This window comes from Mixophyes fleayi, chromosome 6 (assembly GCF_038048845.1).
Source record: "Mixophyes fleayi isolate aMixFle1 chromosome 6, aMixFle1.hap1, whole genome shotgun sequence".
NCBI classification, from domain to species: Eukaryota; Metazoa; Chordata; class Amphibia; order Anura; family Limnodynastidae; genus Mixophyes; species Mixophyes fleayi.
In genome coordinates, this window is record NC_134407.1 from 211,314,564 (window position 1) to 211,332,429 (window position 17,866).

The following is a 17,866-nucleotide window of genomic DNA, read 5'->3' on the forward strand; positions in this document are numbered from 1 at the left end:
GTCCTTTTAATAACGATTACCTTATGCCTCTAGTGGAACTGTGGTTATTGTGTGTAATACTTAGAGATTACATGTTAACATCCCAGCTTACAGCTCATCTCAAGGAAATTAGTTCAGAAGACAGATCAGTGCAGTGACTGACAGATTTGGGGAAATACTCTAGGTTTAATGAGATATTTACTTAGAACACTTTACAAATATACCATCATCTATTCACATATGTAAAGCTTTGTGACTTCTCTGATGTACAAGAAGATTTGATTTCTGTGTAAAACATTTCCCACAATCTGAACATGGAAATGGCTTCTCACCTGTGTGCATTCTTTGATGTTGAAGGAGATATGATTTCCGTGCAAAACATTTCCCACAATCAGAACATGGAAATGGCTTCTCACCTGTATGAGTTCTTAGATGTTTAGTAAGAAATGAGTTATATGCGAAACGTTTCCCACAATCAGAACAGGAAAATGGCTTGTCATCTGTATGACCTTTTTGATGTTGAACAAGATTTGATTTCACTGCAAAACATTTTCCACATTCGGAACAGCAATATGGCTTCTCACCTGTGTGGATTCTCTGATGTTCGACAAAAATTGACTTAAATGCAAAACCTTTCCCACATTCAGAACATTCAAACCTTTTATTGTATCTATCAACTATAATTGTGGTATGTGTAACAATGTCTGAGTTATTATGAAAACCATCTCCATGTGTAGAATGATCAGATGATATATCTGCCATCAGATGCACTTGATGGATATTGGAGGTAATGGCATTTTCTCCTTGAGAAACTTGTGTGTTATCTTCCATTTCAGAATCTGGAGATAAAATTGCATGCTGCTCCAAGAGATTACTTCTGTGTTGTTCATCTGTTAAGTATAAAATACATGTATGTAATTTTAAATGTTGGCAGTGCATGTTAGGGTTCAAGTGGGAGGAAGGATTGAATGCATAGAAATATCAATTATTTAGTCTAGAATTACAAAGAAAAAGATGGGCAAATTTATAGCTAAAGAGCATCACAGTCCAGGCAAACTAATACATACACCTGTGTGTCCCAACTCTGCCAAGAGGGTATCATTTAATTCCTCATATACAGTCAGGTCCATAATTATTGGGACATCAACAATTCTCATATTTTGGGCTCTATACAGCACCACAATGGATTTGAAATGAAACAAGATGTGCTTTAACTGCAGACTTTCAGCTTTAATTTGAGGGAATTTACATCCAAATCAGGTGAACGGTTTCTATATGTGCCTCCCACTTTTTAAGGGACCAAAAGTAATGGGACAAACCAAACAATCCTACATCAAACTTTCACTTTTTAATACTTTGTTGCAAATCCTTTGCAGTCAATTACAGCCTGAAGTCTGGAATGCATAGACATCACCAGACACTGGGTTTCATCCCTGGTGATGCTCTGCTAGGCCTCTACTGCAAATGTCTTCAGTTCCTGCTTGATCTTGGGGCATTTTCCCTTCAGTTTTGTCTTCATCAAGTGAAATGCATTCTCAATCGGATTCAGGTCAGGTGATTGACTTGGCCATTGCATACCATTCCACTTGTTAGCCTTAAAAAACTATTTGGGTGCTTTTGCAGTATGCTTCGGGTCATTGTCCATCTGCAGTGTGAAGCGCCGTCCAATGAGTTCTGAAGCATTTGACTGAATATGAGCAGATAATATTGCCCGAAACATTTCAGAATTCATCCTGCTGCTTTTGTCAGCAGTCACATCATCAATAAATACAAGGGAACCAGTTCCATTGGCAGCCATACATGCCCACGCCATGACACTACTACCACCATGCTTCACTGATGAGGTGGTATGTTTTGGATCATGAGCAGTTCCTTTCCTTCTCCATACTCTTCTCTTCCCATCACTCTGGTACAAGTTGATCTTTGTCTCATCTGTCCATAGGATGTTGTTCCAGAACTGTAATGGCTATTTTAGATGTTGTTTGCCAAACTCTAATCTGGTCTTCCTGTTTTTGTGGCTCACCAATTGTTTACATCTTGTGGTGAACCATCTATATTCAGTCTTGTGAAGTCTTCTCTTGATTGTTGACTTTGACACATATACACCTACCTCCTGGAGAGTGTTCTTGATTTGTCCAACTGTTGTGAAGGGGTTTTTCTTCACCAGGGAAAAAATTCTTCTGTCATCCACCACAGTTGTTTTCCGTGGTCTTCCGGGTCTTTTGGTGTTGCTGAGCTCTCCGGTGCATTCTTTCTTTTTAAGAATGTTCCAAACAGTTGATTTGGCCACACCTAATGTTTTTGCTATCTCTCTGATGGGTTCGTTTTGATTTTTCAGCCTAATCATGGCTTGCTTCACTGATAGCGACAGCTCTTTGGATCTCATATTGAGAGTCGACAGCAACAGATTCCAAATGCAAATGTCACATCTAGAATCAACTCCAGTCCTCTTACCTGCTTAATTGATGATGAAATAACGAGGGAATAGCCCACACATGTCCATGAAATAGCTTTTGAGTCGATTGTTCCATTACTTTTGGTCCCTTAAAAAGCGGGAGGCACATATAGAAACCGTTGTAATTCCTACACCGTTCACCTGATTTTGATGTAAATTCCCTCAAATTAAAGCTGAAAGTCTGCAGTTAAAACACATCATGTTAGTTTAATTTCAAATCCATTGTGGTGGTGTATAGAGCGCAAAATATGAGAATTGTGTCGATGTCCCAATATTTATGGACCTGACTGTATCTTGAAATCAACATTCATCAAAGAAATTGACTGCATTGGAGTTTTCCATCCAGTTTCAATGTGAATATATATGAAAAATTGAGAATTATACTCACCGTTAATTTCCTTTCCTTGAAATACTCCATGGCAGCCCTTACAATGGGTTAATCCCTGATCAGCTAGTGTAGACAGGAAGAATTTTGTCCCACCTGGCTCCTATATAAGGCAGCTCCTCTACTTCCTCAGTGTAACTTCCCAAGCCGTCCTATAACATAACTGTCAGAACAAGGGTGGGAAAATATAGGGCTGCTATGGAGTATTTCAAGGAAAGGAAATTAACGGTGAGTATAATTCTCAATTTTCCTTTCCCTACTCCACGGCAGCCCTTACAATGGGATATACCAAAGCAGTACAATAATCGGGAGGGCAATAAAACCAACACCTTTAATAAGGTCAAACAGAAAATTTATTCACAGCGCTTGCTGGAGAATCTTTCTCCCAAACTGTGGGTGTCTCCTTAGAGACTGCAACATCAAGAAGATAATGCTTAGAGAAAGTGTGCATCGACGACCATCCGGCTGCCTTACAGATGTCAGTTGCCGATGCATGGGTTCTATGTGCCCAAGAGGTCACTACTGCCCTAGTTGAATGTGCCTTCAGTATCCTAGGTACTTCACACCCTTTTCTCCCTGTAGGACTGTGCAATCACTTCTCTGATCCACTTTGCCAATGTGGGTTTGGATGGGGCATGTCCTTTGCGAGGAAATTCAGGAAGTCCAAATAGTTGCTTTGTCTTCCTAAGATTTTTTGTCTTGATAATGTAAGCAGATATAGCTCTCACCACATCTAGAGTATGGAGACATGTTTCGTCACTATTAGTGGGATGAGGGTAGAGAGATGGCAGAATCAATTCTTGATTGATGTGGAAGGAAGATACAACCTTGGGTAGATACTCCGGATTCATCCTCAAAATTACTCTATCTTCATAAATATTCAGGAAGGGTTCTTCACACCATAACGCATGTATGTCCCCTATTCGAGGAGCCAAAGTGATTGCCACCAGAAGAGCACCTTCAGTCAGCCACCTGAGAGATATGTCTTGCAAGGGTTCAAAGGAATAAGCTGTTAAGGCGTCAAAGACAATATTAAGGTCCCAAGGGGCTAAGAATGGTTTCAGCCTCGGTCATAACCTCTTCAGTGCCTGAAAAAACTGGAAGAAGAGACCTTGAGTTGATAGCTTGATATCAAGAAGGATGCTAAGAGCAGATACTTGCATCTTTAACGTAGCGGGTGCTAGTCCTTTAACAAAACCATCTTTGAGAAACTCTAACACATCCGGCACATTGGCAGACATGGGATCCTTCGCCATGTCCTGTAACGCTCCGGTCCCGCAGATAGTACCTGTCTCGTTACCTGCATTCCATTCATCTGGAAACTGCCATGTCCCAGCATCAGACACACTTCAGTTCATTCATTCAACTATATTCAGATCTGTGCAGGTGCAAGCCTATTGCACTTCAGGACCTCCTCCCTCTTTTTCATTGGCTAAGCACTTCTGGAGCACTATTTAAACCTCCTGGATTCACCTGTCTGATGCCTGTTCTTCAAGCTCACTTCCTGCAGCCTGTGGTTCTGGTTCCTGTTCTCCTTGTGGTTTGCCTGTGTTCCAGTCTGCTCTCAGTTCGTGGGCTGAGCTGAACCATCGCTGTTCCAGTACCTCACTTACCATCATCTCCAGTGTACTTCATCGTGACAGCTCCGGTTCTCTCATCGCTACCACTCAGAGCCGCTACTACACCTGTGACTCATCAGCTGTTTCCACGAGTTACCTCCGCTACTCCAGCCTGCTCTCAGTTCGTGGCCTGTTCTGAACCATCGCTGCTCCAGTACCTCTCTTACCATCTCCAGTGTACTTCATCATGACAGCTCCGGTTCTTTCATCGCTACCACTCCTAGCCGCTACTACACCTGTGACTCATCAGCTGTTACCACGGGTTACCTCGGCTACTCCAGTCTGCTCTCAGTCTCTCGCCGTGTTAAAATATCGCGGCTCCAGTACCTCTATTACCATCTCCAGTGTACTTCATCGTGACAGCTTCAGTTCTCTCCTCGCTACCACTCAGAGCCGCTGCTACACCTGTGACTCTTCAGCTGTTACCATGGGTTACCTCCATTACTCCAGTTTGCTCTCAGCCTGCGGCCGTGTTAAACTATCGCTGTTTCAGTACCTCTATTACCATTTCCAGTGTACTCTATTGTGACAGCTCCAGTTCTCTCATCACTACTTTGCAGAGCCGCTATTACATCTGTGACTCATCAGCTGTTACTACGAGTTACATCCACCACTCCAGTCAGCCTTCAGCCTCTGGCTGTGTTGAACTATTGCTGCTCAGGTACTTCCAATACCATCTCCAGAGTACTTCATAGTGGCAGCCTCTGTTCTCTCGTTATACCGCACAGCACCTATTCTCCTAGTGACTCATTGGCTGCTGACCATCAGCCTATATTATTGTTATGCCTGTATCTATACCACTTGTCTGTGGACTCCATCGTGTCCATCCACTTCACCTGGCTCCCCCACATCGTTCTGCTGTACACTCACTTACGGGACCGCGACCTGCAGGTTTGGTGCAGCTAAGACCATACCTACTTGCGGAGGTTCATGGTGAAAACCACCTGCCTGTTAGACTCCACGCCCGTGGGTGGGCCTAACTATGTTCAGCAGCGCCTAGGGATCAATTTCCTGTAAACCAACCGTGACATGTCCCTTGCCCGACAAATGAATTTTTTCAAAATTCTGTAATAAATCTTAGAGGAATTCTTTTACCTGGCCTGAATTAGAATGTTTATTACTTCATCTGAGATCCCTTTGGATTTCAGCAATTGCCTCTCAGTTTCCATGCCATCAAACTCAGGGAGTTTGGATTTGGATGTAAAACTGGACCCTGATGTATGAGGTCTGGCCATGGATGTTCCAGCAACATTCTCTGTGCTACAGCGAACCAGACGCCTCGGCAATGCTGGGAGGATCGCTATCACCTCCACCTTCTCTTTCCTTATTTTTCCGAGTACCTAAGGGATGACTGGAAAGGGAGGAAACACATACCCAAGCTTGAAGTTCCACTTCATTAATAGGGCATCTATCCCTAGGGTCCTGTTGTCTCTGTGATGGGAGTAAAAGAGGGGTACCTTGGCATTGCTTCTTGTAGCCATCAGGTCTATCTGTGGCGTTCCAAGTCTGCGTTGTATAAGTTGAAAAACTTCTTTGTGCAGCTTCCCTCTCCTGGGTGGACTTGGTGTCTGCTTAAGTAGTCCGCCACTACGTTTTCTTTGCCTGCTACGTGAAGGGCTGAGAGAGATTTCAGGTTCGCCTCTGCCCATTCCATTAATGCGGTTATTTCGGCCAAAATTGCCCTGCTCTTGGTACCACCTTGCTTGTTTATGAAGGCTACCACAGTCCTGTTGTCGGAGAACACTCGTATATGCTTGGTTTGTAGGTAGGACTGGAAGTACTGGATCGCAGGCCAGGCGGCTCTCATCTCCAAGATGTTTCCCTGAAGAAATCTCTCCTCATCTCGCCAAGTGCCCTGCGTGACCATAGCTTGCATGTGAGCACCCCAGCCTACTGAACTGACGACTGGTAAGGACACACCAGTCTGGTTCCGAGAGAGTCACACCCTGCTTTCTCAGGCCTGGGAGCTGCCACCAACGAAAGGACAGTCTTGCTGGTCTTGAGAGGTTGACTTTGGAGTCTAGAGACCCCACTGAACGATCCCATTGCGCAAAGAGGTCTGCTTGAAGATCTCTCATATGCCATCTTGCCCACGGGAGGATTCCTTTTGTTGAGGAAAACATTTCTAGGAGGCACAGACATGTTCGTGCGGACACACGAGGTTGAATTTGAACTTGGTGCGCTAAGGACTGGATTTTGTCCATCCTTTCTTGAGAGAGGCAGACTTTATCTGTTCTTGTATTTATTTGCACTCCTAGAAACACAAGCTGTTGTGACGGTGTCAGGTGTCAGATGGCTTTTTGATACATTGACCAACCAACCGTGATGTTGCAGAAACTGGATTACTTGGGCTGTAACCTCTAAGGCTGCTTCCTTCTGACTTTGCCGAAATTAGAATATCGTCCAGATACGGCCACAAAGTCACTCCTCTATCCCTGAGTGCCGCTATGAGAACTATAAGGACCTTGGTGAATGTTCTTGGAGACGTGGAAAGGCCAAACGGGAGGCAAGTGAACTGGAAGTGATGTCCTTGAATGCAAAATCTCAGAAACGGCTGGTGATGAGGTGTGATTGGAATATGGAAATATGCATCTTTAAAGTCTATTGCCATCAGAAAATCTCCTGTTTCCACCGCCTTGAGAATTGTGTTGACAGATTCCATCCGGAAATGTCTTGCTTGCACATAGCAGTTGAGAGCCCTTAAATCTAGCACTGTCCTGAAGGCACCTGATGGTTTCTGGATGAGGAATAGTCTGGAATAGAACCCCATGTTTTCCTGACTTGACAATACTGTTACGATAGCTTTTGTTTTCACCAGGCCTCTTAGGCTTCCTGCAATGCCTGCTGTTCTAGGAAGAACGAAGGACTTCTTGACTGTATAAACTTGTTTCCTACAGGGTAGGTATGGAATTCTATGGCATAGCCCTTGGTAAATATCTCCTGGACCCACTCTTTTTGTGTGGTCTGAATCCAAACTTTTGCAAAGCATGATATCCTGCCGCCCACTGGAGCTAGTGGAGACTGGATCTGTAGATAGTCATTGGGATCTTTGCTGTCCTTGTTTCCCCCTTTTTGGTCTGAAGTGCCGAAAAGACTGTCTTGCCATATTATTGCCTAGAATAAAAAATTGTCTCCCTGGCCTATAGGCACGGGCCTCCTTGAACTGTTGTTTTGGAGAATAAGAGAGAAAACGTCTCACCTTTCTATCCTGTGAGACCATTGGTATTGCCACTTGCAAGCCTCTGCATTAAATTATCCAGTATTTCACCAAACAAGAAACTGCCTTCATATGGAAGTGTTGTCAAACGGCTTTTAGATTGATGATCTGCTGCCCACGGACGTAGCCAGAGCGCCCTTCTTGCTACAACCGCCGAGGTTGTGCTCCTGGAAGAAAAAACAATCGTATCCAACAAAGCTTCACACAGGAAATCAATGCTTTTCTGCATAACCTCTAAGGATTTAAGAAGATACAATCTATTTATCTTATCCTCAATGTCTGCATATAGAGTACTGGCCCACAGCCTCAGGGCTCTAGATACCGAAGCCATGGCATTCCCAGATTTTAGCGTTATGCCTGAGGAGATGTGTAATTTACTGAAGGAAGTCTCCATTCTCCTATCCATAGCATCTTTTAATGGACCCCCATCATCCCACGGGAGAGTGGTCTTTGAGGATAAGCCAGCTATGGCTGAATCCTCCTTAGGCACAGAACACCATTTCGGCACATCTTCATCCTGAAAAGGGTACATACCATTCAGTCTCCCCATATTAGGATGACTCTTGTCTAAGGCCTGACATTCTTTAGCAATCAAGTGTTTAACCACCGTATGCGTATGGAACACTCTAGACATTACTTGGTGCTCTAAAAACAATGCATCCTGCAGTTCGATTGGTACTGCTGGCTCTTCAATACCTAAAGATTTGTTAATATGCCCAAGTATAACATTCACAGTATCCAAATTAAACATCCTGGGATCCTCTTTCACTTCATCCTCACTATCTGACTCCGAATCCCATTCCTGAGCAGAACTGAATGTTTCAAAGGACGGCCCTGGCCTCATTTCCTCCATATCTTCTGCTATAGGGATCTTGTCCCTTATTGTTCTCTGTTCTGGGGTCTGAAACTCTTGCATGATTTTAACCATCCATGAAAAGAACTGCTTAAATTGTTCAGGGGGGCCAGGCTCCTCTACCATTTCCGGGGTGCATGACACACACAACGGATCAGTACAATCTTTCGGTAAACTGCCATCACAAGCTGCACATACACGATTCTTCAGTTTATATTTCCTTTTTCCCTGCACAAGCTCCACAGAGGTACTGTAGACAATAGAAAAAAGGAACTAAGTAACCTATCCTAAGAGTAACCAAAAACCCCTTTTTAAGGGCTTACCTTGGGGTGTCTTTCAGCATTTTTGGGACGGGCTCCTGGTCCATAGTGCACTTATCCAGGTAGCTGCTAGGTCCTGCAGCATCAAACACCAAGCCAATACTGAGCCTCATAAGTGGGCTGCAGCTGCTCAACACAGTTCCTGCTTTTGACCTTAACCAAGTGAGCCTTTTAGCAGATTAAGTACCTCACCTGTTTCCATCCTGACAGGTGAGGTAAAAGAGGAATAGCGCTTCCGGCCACCTGGTAGCACACTGCGCATGTCTCCACGTGCGTGCGCCCGTGTCCTCACATGCACGCGCGCGTTTTCCAGATGCACGTGTTCCAAGTGTGCACGCCCGCCGGCAGTCTTGCTAAACTTCAAAGAGGCAGACTTGTTCGACACTTGCCCTGCTGATGCTGTCCTCCACACAGCCAGCTCAGAGGAAAGCCAGAAAAACCTCCAGGTAAGCCCTCTCGAATAAAATAAAAAATAAAACAACAAACTCTCACTACACTACCTGTCCTACACACTGCTGAGACAGGAAGAAAAGACACTAAGGAAGAGGAGGAGCTACCTTATAAAGGAGCCAGGTGGGACAAAGTTCTTCCTGTCTACACTAGCTGATTAGGGATTAACTCATTGTAAGGGCTGCCATGGAGTAGGGAAAGGAAAGTATAAACCTGCGGACAAACATCTAGAAGCCCTGTGGTATGTCATCTAATAGTCCAATCATGAAAGATTCCAAAAGTGTACACCACACATGAAATGAAGCTTTTAACCTGGTATCTGTGGTAGCACAGCAAAGAACTTGTAGTGTAGAAAAGTTAGACACCTTATGGGACTAAATATGCCCTGTGGAAGACTTCTCCAGTAACTTCACCATCTAAGGATGGAAACCAAAATGAAGAACAGCTTATTGTCAGATGTGGTTTGACTCGTTCGAGAATATAGGTAGAGATTACTCTTTTATGGTAAGAGGGATAATAAAAGAGAGTCTGAAATGAACAGTTAATAATATCATCATTCACTGGTAGCAGTGAAATATCACAGTCCTAAGTTTCTTCAACAGGTGCATTTCTACATATCTAGATAACAAAGGTTTGGAGGTGTAACTGGTTCTTCTGATGACACCATGAATATATAGAGCTAAATGGATCAGTGCACAAATATTATTGACTCCGGTATATTTATCATTCCAACTTAAAGATGGACATACTACCTGTATGGCTTGCACAGGAGTTTTCAGTGGAGGGCTGCCTAGAGTATAGTGCTTTTTCAGGAGGTAGTAATGTGCATTTTACTAGTCTACCGCTTCTAAAGCCACATAAACATTACTCTTCTAATGCCCATCTCATTGGGCACTACATCTAATGGGCATCTTACTGGACATTTTCATTTCTACTTCACTGGCATAATATATGTATCTGTATATAATACTTTCATGACGGTATAATAGGCCAGTTATCACTGATAGGGGCATATTCAATTAGGTTTCCGGTCCGCGGGGTCGCGCCAGAATGGGCTGCGAAGTTAATCCACGGTACCGCAATAACGTGGATTTTCGTTCTCATCCCATAGGGTTTCGAACGGAAATCCACGTTATTGAGATACCGTATTACCGGCAATACTGCGCAGAAACCTAATTGAAAATGCCCCATATATTTGATCTAGCTGGGTATTATCACTAGCATCTAAATAAACAACTTCCCCAGCGCTCCGCACCAAAACCTGCCCAACCAAAACCTAAAGTGCAACCAACACCTCAAAAAAGAATGAGCTACAAATTAAAGATATAGTCAATTGAGCTTCACTGCATAACTGTATACCAAACTCCACAACAATATAGGTCCATCAAAGTATAAGTGAGACACAAGGTGAAAAGCTTTAAGATGATTGCTTGAGGAGTCTTCATCTTATTTTGTAGTGAAATGCCAAAATATAGTATCTTTTCTCACTCTCCAGCCGTGTATATGTGAGTAACATGGAAAAAGAAAAAATTATACACAGTGTAGTAATTTTGGATTAATGTCATATAACTAAAAATTACATTTACTAAAATAGAACATTACAGTGCCTCAAACCAGGGGCGGATCTAGAAAACTGGTGTACCCAGGGCGATTTAGGGGGAAGGGCATTTAGGCCCCGCCCCTTTCTAACATCTTAGGCTGCCGACGGCTGCATCCTATGTGCAGGTCCGTCCAGCCGTGACAGGCAGGGACAGTGTGCTGCCCGGCTGCTCTGATTGTGCCGTCGGCAGCAAGTGTCTGCTAGGGAGGGGCGATCGCCCCGATCGCCCCCCCCCCCCCTGGATCCGCCACTGCCTCAAACAGGAGTTTTATAGAATATTTTTGCATAGTTTTTCAAAGAAAGGACAGAACGCAAAACTGTTTGAGGCACTCTGATGTTCTATTTTAGTAAATTTAGTATTTAGTTATGTGCTAAAATATGTGTGTCATTTCTGAAACTCACTGTGGCCAATAAAACATGAGCTACTTGCATCCGTTTCCCCCTGTAACGCCACCTGTCTTTGTTACACTGCTGTTACGTATACATGGACATACATATTCATCCACAACATTTAACTCACATATTTAACCAAATTACACTTGAGACATTTACTTTTCTCATATATCCCAGTACAAGGAGCTTCAGTCTGATCTTTAGTCCTAGACCCTGGAGATACAATAGTGACATGATAGTGATCCTCCCTGTGCACTAGTATTGCTTATATAAGGAGAATATAAAAGAGTACAAACACTGAAGCTGCATAAATTAAATTACATTTGAAATGAAAGAGAGAGCAGCACACTATGACACTCCCATTGTTCATTGGCAACTGGGTAAATTTTGTGACAGTCTTTAAGCAGAGTCTTTATTTCCCCAGCAACCAGGGAGTATTCAAGATGCATTTACAATACTCCTGATCTTCCTCAGCAGAAAATAACACCAAGAAATAGGCAACTATAATTAAAACTAAAGCACACTTAATACGAACTCCACGTGTACCATCACAGGCGAGAAATCACATTAACTCAGTGTTTTCATATGCTTTGCATTCTGCTTGTTACTCAGATCTGCTATGCAGTTCAGATGTCTCCCTCAGAGGGGTAATTGGAAGGCTGCACTTTATAAAAATTTCTCACCTGTCCTGCACTCATTGCCAGTGATAGTGCTACACACTAGCTTCCTGGTTCCTGTACGTGTATCCTCTGTGCTCCTGACCTTGCTCCTAACAGTTATTGGCTCTGCATTTAGCTATCTCCTGGTTCATAATATCTGACTTTCCATCTATTGTCTCCTGGTTCCTGATACTTGGTTTCACTACTTATTGTCTCCCGGTTCCTGACACCTGGCATTGCAACGTAAGTCTGCTGGTTCCTGATATCTGGCTTTGCTTCTGCACGCTATTCACATAGCTCAACACAGAATCTTCATGCACGGGTTGCAATAATTATCTTTACTGTGAATGCATCGCTGAGTAAGCAAGACTGTGTATATTTCTGGATTGCAACAAATTCTGTGTGTATTATTATTATTAGCGTAGATTTAATAATAGTTAATTTAATAATATAACATAACGTGTATATTTGTATTGCAAAAAAGATTTATATTCCTGCATTGCTACAAAGATTGTGTACTTTTCTGAATTGCTATAAAGACTGTTATAGTCCTGCATTGTCTTTTGGCTGTTACTCATCCCTGCACTACCTCAGAACCTGTGTTTCCACCTATCTTCTCTTGATTACTGAGTGCTATTCAGACAATCATTATATGCTATGAACTGCAATAAACTCCATATTATATTTCCTACAACACCACCTCATATTCCTGCGAGTTCCTAACTGTTACAGTGTGGTGTGGGAAGGTGTAAAGACTGTAGGTGGAGAATGAATAGCTTCTTCGTGGAAGCAGAATTGTAACCTGCCTTCTGGATCCAATGCTGCTGTTTTGGTCTCCATATGCTGTCTGGCTGGACTGTGATGCAATTCTCCATCTGTGCTCATTGTTATAAATTATATTACTCCTGCTTAAGTTTGGATTTAACTCCTTTTTGTTTGAATTCAGCATTATTTCCATTTCTCACTTGCTACATTTCCCACATAACAATATAGATTACTCACTTGTGCTGATATCTGTCAGACTTTCCTCCTCCTCCTTGTATTGCTGCTCACACCTCATATAAATCTCTTCTCCCTCTATAGCTTCAACTTTAATATCAATCAGGTCTTCACTCTAAATAGCAAACAAAAATAGAAACAATGATCTTTTAAAAATGTCTAATTTAATTAACCACGATTAAACACAATAACATAAAGGTTCCGCACACACTACAATTGTTCATCTGCTACTTTATGCACCTTGGATTGGCAGGACCATAGCTACTTTCTGTTTTGGATGGTTTTTAATCATGATAAGTCCAATAGATGAGGTCTAAATCCCCAATTACCTCCTGAGTTACAGGAAGTGGTGCTCCTCTTCAAATGGATGCCATATTGTAAACATACAAAGCTGGCAATAAGGCTACATACCATAGGATGACACATTTGTTACTTCTTTTTGTCACACTTTAATAAGGTCTTATGAGCATATAAGAAGTTACACCCCAGGCTATGGCCTATAGCAGTGATGGGAAAACTACGGCCCTCGGGCCAGATCCGGCCCACTTAGAGATTCTATCTGGCCCGCCAATATTTTTTGTGTGTCAGAACCTTCATTTTTATGCCTTCCCAGCCATTTCCTCCATTACACTTCATCCTCCTTCCTAAAAGGACACCGTATGTCAATCAGTCAAACACCTGTCTGCCCCCTAATGGCTGAAAGTCATGTGAGAAGAGATGGGCTGGGCCATATACTAAGGCGGATTTTGATTGGCTGCTGTGTTGTCAGTTAGTAGCTCACCAGAAAGACGGATCTGCAACATTCTGCTGAAATAAGTGCTGTGTCTGTACGATCGCTGCACTTATAGAGGTAACACTGCTATATAACACCCTCCCGTCCCAGTCAAAACATTTGTATTATATATTTCGATATTTGAGTTTTTTAATAAATTATATTGGCCCGCCTAAAGTTTTTCTTTTTTATTTGGCCCGCTCCTGAAAAAGTTTGCCCATCACTGGTCTATAGCTTTGTTTTCAGCTTGGTTTGTATCATGATCACCTTTATTTGCAGCGCTATGTAATATATTGGCGTTTTATAAATACAAGATAATAAAAAATTATAAATCTCAGCACAGCTCTTATATAGATCATTTAGTGTAGATTCACCTTGTTATCTTAGTATTTTGTAAATCACATCCATATACCTGATATTCCTGTGGGATATTTTGATAGTCCTCTGGGATATTATGATTTTCCTCAGTACCGTCCTGTGAATAACAAGGACTGGGGCATCTCTCTGGTGTATTTCTGTTATTGCAGCCTTCTCCTGGAAACACAGTGACTGAATACATTATTATTTATACGTGTTTATTAGACAATGTGGTGGGTTCTTAATTCTGTTCTCTGCTTTACAATAAATGAAAGACCCCTCTTACCCAGCGATGTGAGGGGCTGCTGATTCTCCATCATGGCATCCTTGTACAGAACCTTGTGTCCCTCTAAATACTCCCACTCCTCCATGGAGAAATAGACAGTGACATCCTCACACCTTATAGGAACCTGACACACACAATGATACAGTCATCACCCAGACACATCCCCTGGTGTTACTGTATAATGCCCCATTCCCAGCAGTCACCTCTCCAGTCAGCAGCTGAATGATCTTGTTGGTGAGTTCTAGAATCTTCGGGTCATTGTTGTTGTCATGTATCAATGAGTGAGGTGGAGGTTCCATGATGGGACTAATCCCTCTTGACAAACGGGGACTAATACTGGGTGCCATATGTTCAAGAGATGTCTTCTTCACTACTGTGAAATCCTGTGTTTTGGGGGATACCAACCAAACAAAGTTAAACCATCACACATTCAAAACTAAAACATGCTTCAGAATACTCTGAGCATTCATAGAATCCCTCACTTCTCCAGTCAGGTTTCTGTCTTAGTAACACAACAGTGATTACACTGTGACATTCCCAGAATCCCTCACCTCTCCAGTCAGCAGGTAGATAATCTCCAGGGTCAGATTTAATATCTTCTCAGCCATGTGACTCTTGCACTTGTCCATCCTGACTGAGAATGGGCTCTGGTCCTGAAAGGAGTGACTGAACTGGAGACGACCTCTAAAAACCACAAAAAAAAACAAAAAAACAAAACAAAAACACTTAATTATCAAAAGAAACAATACAGAGACATCACATCTCAGAAGAAAAATCACATAAACAAATAGAAACATATCTTTATGCTTTCCAAAGTACACTATATTGACAAAAGTATTTGGCCACATCTGTTAGTTATTGAAGTGAGTTGTTTCAATAAGACCCATTGCCAGAGGTGTATAAAATCAAACACCTAGCCATGCAGTCTCCATTTGCAAACATTTGTGATACAAAAAGGGTCATTCTGAAGAGCTCGGTGACTTCAAGCGTGGTACTGTGATAGGATGCCAGCTTTGCAATAAGACGGTTTGTAAAATTTTATCCCTGCAGGAAATTCCACGGCCAACTGTAAATTATATTATTAGAAAGTGGAAAGTTTAGTAACAACAGCAACTCAGCCACGAAGCGGAAGACCACGTAAAATCACAGAGCGGGATCAACAACTGCTAAGACGCATGGTGCGTAAAAGTCGCCAACGCTCTGCTGATTCCATAACTGAAGAGTTCCGAACTTCCACTGGCATTAATGTAGCACAAAAAACTGTGTGGCGGGAACTTGATGGAATGGGCTTACATGGCCAAGCAGCTACATGCAAGCCCCACATCACCAAGAGCAATACTAAGTAATGGATGGAGTGGTGCAAAGCACACCGACACTGGACTGTGGAGCAGTGGAAACATGTTCTGTGGAGTGACGAAGTTTAGTGGAGGAGGGATAACGGTATGGGCCGTTTTTCAGGTTTTGGGCTAGGCACCTTATCTCCAGTGAAGGGCAATCTTAATGTTTCAGCATACCAAGTAATATTGGACAATACTATGCTTCCAACTTTGTGGCAACAGTTTGGGTAAGGTCCTTTTTTTATTCCAACATGACTGTGCCTCAGTGCACAAAGCAAGGACTACAAAGACATGGTTTGATTAGTTTGGTGTGTAAGAACTTGACTGGCCCGCACAAAGCCCTGACCTCAAGCCCATCGAACACCTTTTGTATGAATTGGAACGGAGATTGCAAGCCAAACCTTCTCGTCTAACATAAGTGCCTGACCTCATAAATGCTCTACAGAATGAATGGGCACAAATTCCCACAGAAACACTCCAACATCTTGTGGAAAGCCTTCCAAGAAGAGTGGAAGCTGTTATAGCTGCAAAAGGGGGACCAACTCCATATTAAAGTATATGTATTTGCATACAATTTCATTACAGTCCCTGTTGGTGTAATGGGCAAGCGTCCAACTACTTTTGTCCATATAGTGTATATGAATATGACTCAAAATCGAACACTAGGACAGAAAAAATGCTAAAATCACTGATGAATCAATAAATAACTGGATACATTTGCAAAACAGCAAACACAGGGAACAAGACACAGACAAAACCAAACTAATCTAAAATAAAATAAATCAAGAGAAAACCCTTCTATTAATTATGGCAACTTCAAATGCAGATAGCTTTAATACACAATGGCTTAGCCTGAAGAAGCAGGTTGATGTACCCACAAAACATTTTATTACATTTTAGCATATTGTTAAAGCTAATTGGATTTAGGGTTTTTATTTGGGTAATGAGAGTGTAGTCCACCTAGACCTTTGTAAGCATATTACACTACCTACATCTATTGCAATTGTACGATAAGACACCATCCAACTTCAACTTTCCCAAAAAATCAGCAAGTGAAGACAAAACGGGGAGGAAAGGAGGTGGTCCATGTAAGTGGCTAAGACTCAAAGCTAGATAGTCTAAATAATTTCCTGATCAATAATGAAACAGTAACAGAATAACGTGAGACTTCAACACTTCTTTTCGACTGCTCCTTCCCTGCACACCCACCTTCCCCCTCTAATTGGACTCCCACAACTGGCTACACTCCTCCTCTGCAGGCTCACCTTATTCCCCTCGGCCTGGGCTCTCAGCACTTTCTACTACTTATCCTCTGTATACCCACCTGAATCCCCACTGTGTCCTCTACTGCTTCATTACACACCAACCTGAATCCCCACCGTGTCCTCTACTGCTTCCTTACACACCTATCTGAATCCCCACCGTGTCCTCTACTGCTTCCTTACACACCCACCTGAATCCCCACCGTGTCCTCTACTGCTTCCTTACACACCCACCTGAATCCCCAGTGTCCTCTACTGCTTCCTTACACACCCACCTGAATCCCCACTGTGTCCTCTACTGCTTCCTTACACACCCACCTGAATCCCCACCGTGTCCTCCTCTACTGCTTCCTTACGCACCTACCTGAATCCCCACTGTGTTCTCTACTGCTTCCTTACACACCTACCTGAATCCCCACCATGTCCTCTACTGCTTCCTTACACACCCACCTGAATCCCCACCGTGTCCTCTACTGCTTCCTTACACACCCACCTGAATCCCCACCGTGTCCTCTACTGCTTCCTTACACACCCACCTGAATCCCCACTGTGTTCTCTACTGCTTCCTTACACACCCACCTGAATCCCCACCGTGTCCTCTACTGCTTCCTTACACACCCACCTGAATCCCCAGTGTCCTCTACTGCTTCCTTACACACCCACCTGAATCCCCACTGTGTCCTCTACTGCTTCCTTACACACCCACCTGAATCCCCACCGTGTCCTCCTCTACTGCTTCCTTACACACCTACCTGAATCCCCACTGTGTCCTCTACTGCTTCCTTACACACCCACCTGAATCCCCAGTGTCCTCTACTGCTTCCTTACACACCCACCTGAATCCCCACCGTGTCCTCTACTGCTTCCTTACACACCCACCTGAATCCCCAGTGTCCTCTACTGCTTCCTTACACACCCACCTG

The 17,866-nt window shown here is 43.0% G+C and overlaps 1 protein-coding gene across 1 annotated transcript in view; it reads right to left on the bottom strand.

The window, feature by feature from the left end:
- Positions 1-17,866, bottom strand: part of LOC142159859 (uncharacterized) — a 40,898-nt gene that overhangs the window by 20,629 nt on the left and 2,403 nt on the right. Inside the window, exons 2-7 of the mRNA XM_075214684.1 lie at positions 14,896-15,028; positions 14,548-14,727; positions 14,345-14,468; positions 14,114-14,235; positions 12,933-13,044; positions 312-869 (exon numbers count right to left, since the gene is read on the bottom strand). Coding sequence (XP_075070785.1) covers positions 312-869; positions 12,933-13,044; positions 14,114-14,235; positions 14,345-14,468; positions 14,548-14,727; positions 14,896-15,028 — 1,229 coding nt within the window. The remainder of the gene's footprint in view (positions 1-311; positions 870-12,932; positions 13,045-14,113; positions 14,236-14,344; positions 14,469-14,547; positions 14,728-14,895; positions 15,029-17,866) is intronic.